The sequence below is a fragment of the Cibotium barometz genome, chromosome 57, assembly GCF_041138505.1.
Source record: "Cibotium barometz isolate CiBa-2024 chromosome 57, ASM4113850v1, whole genome shotgun sequence".
Classification (NCBI taxonomy): Eukaryota; Viridiplantae; Streptophyta; class Polypodiopsida; order Cyatheales; family Cibotiaceae; genus Cibotium; species Cibotium barometz.
The window spans coordinates 19,557,778-19,562,901 of NC_141102.1; the positions used below are offsets into that span (position 1 = coordinate 19,557,778).

At 37.6% G+C, this 5,124-nt stretch overlaps 1 protein-coding gene across 1 annotated transcript; it reads right to left on the reverse strand.

The window, feature by feature from the left end:
- Positions 1–664: 664 nt before the first annotated feature.
- On the reverse strand, positions 665–1,540 carry LOC147606531 (major pollen allergen Bet v 1-M/N-like). Its single transcript, XM_086791954.1, has 2 exons — positions 1,206–1,540; positions 665–1,127 (listed from the first exon to the last, which is right to left on the reverse strand). The coding sequence occupies exons 1-2, from the start codon at positions 1,399–1,401 to the stop codon at positions 847–849; spliced, it is 477 nt and encodes a 158-aa protein (XP_086648080.1). The 5' UTR covers positions 1,402–1,540; the 3' UTR covers positions 665–846.
- Between the last annotated feature and the right edge of the window lie 3,584 nt (positions 1,541–5,124).

Consider the following 5,124-nt stretch of genomic DNA (forward strand, 5'->3'; position numbering starts at 1 on the left):
CAATTTATGGATTTTACATCCACAAGATGCCAAGCATCTAATCCCACTGATTTCTCCTTGATTTGTGTTACCTCCCCTACATCTGGGGGTAAATTTTCCTAGAATCTTTCCACACCTTTATATTTACTCATGCTACCCTTGATTCTCTCATCCAATCGATTCCTCTCACCTTTTCACTACTACCCACTGAATTACTGACTCCCTTTAAATTACGAGCTCTAAGATCCTTTGTCTCTATCAAGTAGTGAATCACATCCTTAATATATGGAGGGAGCTTACCAATGAGGCATTAAAATTTCTCTTATTTTTACACTTAATTCAAGCTTTGATTGCTTCATTACCATCATCGTAGTATTGATTATTTGTATTCACGAGGGTTGCTCCATTCTCTTTGGGTATAAAAAAATTACTCTCGATAGTACTCGACAATAACTTCATCTATTCCTCTACACGCTTCTTGTCTATGTTGTGTGCGTATTATTATCTTTGTGTTATGTATACAAGTATGTTGAACCTGCTTCGGCATGAGGCTACTCTCATCATTACAATAGTGCTCATTCAATATGCACAAAGGTTTGCTTGAGAGACAATGATATGAGCATACATGTAGTAGTGATTTGAGATGCAAGCCTGATTCGAGAGATGTGGGGATGGATGGTTCAACTCAAAAAACGAGACAAACGGTTTATTATAACTCACCAATCTAGAGTCGAAACATTGGAATACTAGATAGAAGACCTCTTTAGCCTATGTGGCCATACAACAACAAAGAGCAGCAAGGACATAACCTGTTATCTAAGGAGCAAGCACCTTTATTTTACAACGTGTCAACGCCCCCATGATCTTTCAAAGGTCTGAGTTGAGGTGTGACTCGAGGGATTTGCAGAATTTCTCAACTTCCTCCTTGATGACGTCGTGGAAGGTGTGCTCCCCGATGTCCTCATATTCCACGGTGAAGTGCATCACGCAGGAGCCCTGGTCAGCACCAGGCAGGATCTTGAAGAAGTAGCCCAAGTGAGCGAAGTGTTTTCCAAGGGCGCCTCCGTCCACGAGCGTACACTTGAAGCAATGGTTATCATGGTCCATCACATCCCACCGCATCTTGACGTAGTCATAGTGAGAGAACGCTGTAGTACGTGAGAGCGCAAAACAAGTAAGCTTTTGCAGAAATCAAGCTTATTCACAAGAGAAAGTGTAGTGTTTACATTCGTGATACGTTGCTGTGAAGACTCCTCCTGGCGCTAGAGGCGGGCCTTCAAGGTACTCCACCTGGTCGATGTGCCCAGGGAGAACGATGGGCGCCGACTTCTGGAGGTTCTTGACATGAGTCTGCCACACCAGCGTCGCAGGATGCTTGACGGGCACCTGGATGTCCAAGGTTTCCATTTTGCAGGTAGCCATCTCCTTCTTCTTCTTCTGGAGTTGCGCTGCCACCTTGGGCTTTTATACAATGGAGGCCTCCTACGTCAAATCGTATAAATGCGGCATACCAACGTGAAGCTTGCAGTGCTCGGAGTCGGCTCCCACGAGAACACACCCAGCACTAGAGCAGAGTGCTGCACACCCTGTCACCCGTGACCACCATTGTGAAAGAAAAGACTTCAATTGTCGTTTTTACAATTAAAAAAACGCGAGGGGGCAGTGGAAACACTATTATATGCTAGGCCGTCATTTAAGCAGATGAGACGTTCCCACAACACCACTAGTGATCACAGGGAAACCTTTTTTTTGGGCCAATCAAAATAATGGGAACAACATGTCCCCCACAGAGATTTAAAGAGAGATTTGATTTTCAAGAGGCCTTTTAAGAACATGGAAGACTTTATCAATGATAATCATTCTCCTCTTTCATCTTTTTGCTAGGTACATTTGAATTAGTAATGCTCTCATAATGCTTCCACATCATGTAAAGTTCCTTTGTGCATGAGAAACTCGTGTATCTCCTCCTATTTTATAAGGGATATTCTACATTAGATTTATTAGAACATGGTATTTATTCCCAGGATAACATTCATGCCTACTATGTTTCAATTACCTTTTGACATGAAAAGGAGAATTTCCTATAAGGTTAGCTTTTGGTATGTCAATAAATAAGTCCCAAGGACAACATTGAGTGTATTAGGACTTTATCTGGCCACACAAGTATTCACACATGGACAATTGTATGTTGCTATGTCATGTGTTAGATCATCTAATGTAGTGAAAGTGTGTGTAAAGCATAATGTGGAATACAAAAGCAGTATAGAAGGCTCAAACGAAGTCTTCACAACCGATGTTTTCTTCTACAAGGAGGTTTTGCAAATGGCATGCTGAAGAATATAAATGTAATCTATGCCCAAAAGGTAGAGAACGAGCTACTGATACAACATCTTACAAACCCTAGAGACTACATTTATAGATATCTCTGTATCAATGAAGTAAGCATTTGAAGGAGAAAGTTTGCAAAGATGTGACATGTGCAATCTATGTTGTCTTCTTGTGTGCGACGACGCTTCATGATTTCGTATAAATAATTTTCATAAATTTTTGGTATAGAGTGTGTAAAATGTTTTATTATGACATCTAACATGTTTTGACCAAATTTTGTGTTGCAAGAAATTTTTGGTTTTGGTCATTTTCAGGTAGTTGCCATTTTTGTGGGTGATTTTTTATTAGATTAGAGGTAGAATTAGGCGAAGTTTTGTATGAGAGAATTTTTTTGTTTTGTACATAAAACAACTTTTCTTAAGTGAAATCTTTATGATTCACATTATTTTATATCCGTTTGGTGACTCCAAAGTGGGTTTTGTACTAAAAATGTGCCTAGATATTCGTGTCGAGACATTGCAAGTCTTAAACGGAGGTCAAGAATGAAGATTTAGCCTCAGACGAAGAGACACAAAATTGAAGAGAAGGATGGAATGTTCGAGATGAGCGATTGAACATCCTCATCGGATCATGGAGGCATGAATAGCACACCATGGAAAAGGGTTGTTTTCCCAGCGTTAAAAAAAACGTAATCTCATGGGAATGATGATCGCATTTGAAGAAAGCTTCCCAGACACGTTTTTTCCAAAAAGGACAACAAATCTAAAATTATGGCACGCAGATCGAGAAAGCTCCAAAAAGGCCTACTTTTGGCCTTTGACGTGAGACAAAGAGGAATACAGAGAAAAGAGAAGAAGATATTGAGAGTGCGAGTGTGAGAGTGTGAGTTTTTCATGAGAGTAAGACTACGAGTGAGGTAGCTTGGGGGTGGTCGGGTGGTTCGAACTCTTTCCTCTAAGAGTGCTTCATATCAGACTGTTGTAAGATTTCTTGATTATATACAAAACTATTCTCTATCTACCTTAAAAATTTGTGCAAAATTCTATTTTCGTGAATTTTATTGTGATGATTGAGTGGGAGCTTTACACTCTATAATCTTTCACATTTATGCTATTCTTTTTGGTAATATTGAATCCATAAGTATAAATCTACTTGCATTGAGGTATAGCCACCATGTAGATCCACAAAAGGGAGTTCCCCATCATTGCTGAAGTGGTGGTTCAAATTGTTGAGATGGCTGAAGGGGCTCGGTGAGTTCTTGTTTGTTTTATTTAACATTTGGATAAGCAAATGTTTACTTCTGACTTGCTTTTATATGTACAATGCCATTATTGTATTCCTTGCTTGTTGCACAAGCTACTGAACATGCACACACACACACACACACATACATACATACATACATACATACATACAAACATACATACATACATACATACATATATATATATATATATATATATAGAGAGAGAGAGAGAGAGAGAGAGAGAGACCTTAAAGTCTTATGTAAATGATTAGTTTAATGAATATTATATTTGATATTAGGGGTATATTACTTAGGATGGATGTGGGAAGGAGATCATCTTCATTTGTTTATGGGTGAGATGGACAAGATATTGAAGGTAATTTTTTTAACAATTGCTATAATATAGGTATTATTCTTTTTCAAAATCTATTTAATATTCATGGCTCAATTGTAGACCGTCCATTTTGGTAAGGACAAGCAACAACATCTCTAATTACTGAACTATTAGAGACTATCGGTGTTTTACAGTATAGAAACTTGCTTTTTATGTAGTTTTTGATATTTTATTTGATAAATTCATGTTGTTATTGATACATTCTTTTCACAATAGGGAATATCTTTATTTTTTAGAACCCACATTATTGCTAGGTTTGTATGGTGGAGACACTTATGTACCAAGAGCTTTGGGCTCCTTGGAATTTACAATCTAAGATTGCGAAAGTTTGCAGATCAACTTCATGTACATGTAATGTTTGTGGAGTATGAAAAGCCTGATAAGTTAGATTTTTGATACAGAATTTTTTGATTTGTTATCTACAAGCCTATTTAAATGCTATTTGCCTCGAATATTGATCCACCAAATGAGTTTTGTAAGGTTTTTATCCTTCTCCTTCTTTTTTTCTTTGAAAATTATATCTTCAATAGCTAATGTTTTATCTTAAATATATTTTACCAGATGGAGGTGAAAATATAGGCTTCTAAGGAGAGATAATCTAGTTGGCGGAGGATTGTCTTAAAGCCATGTTTAGGTGTGTTAAGATTGTCAACATTATATTAGGTTGGAACTCTAGATGTATATTTATATGCCAAGTTTGGTGCTTTATTCAAAGAAAGCTTTTGTTTTTATACATGCAAAATTACTCTTGCCCGTAAACGGGTCATGCCACTACTATATGTTAGTCACTAATTGGCAAGAAGAGGATAAGCTTTGTATTGCATCTCCATCTACTTGATGGTACTTTTTATACGTAATAATCACCATGGTTATTGAAACTATAGTAAACTCTTTATTTCAAGAATGCAGCAACCTAAATAATCCAAGATTGCCAACCTTTCATTCTCTAAAGAACTCATATATAGACATTCTCTAACTTTCTCAAGAGATCTCTGAAGTTAATCCTTATAAAAAACCCCAACACCTCAAGAAGGACACCCACACCTATTCCCACAAGAGATATGGTATGGTGTGCAATGTGCCATTGCCAAACCATTCAAGTATGGAATGTCCAATGCTAAGACCTAGACAACAACAATATTGTGCTCATTACCAGTACCACAGGAAGAACCATGAC

Bases quoted from the DNA above. Each gene is read 5' to 3' on its own strand.
- LOC147606531 (XM_086791954.1), bottom strand. From the start codon at position 1,401: ATGGCTACCTGCAAAATGGAAACCTTGGACATCCAGGTGCCCGTCAAG. The intron at 1,128-1,205 runs GTAAACACTACA...CACGTACTACAG, and splicing joins CACAGCAACGTATCACGAAT to CGTTCTCTCACTATGACTAC.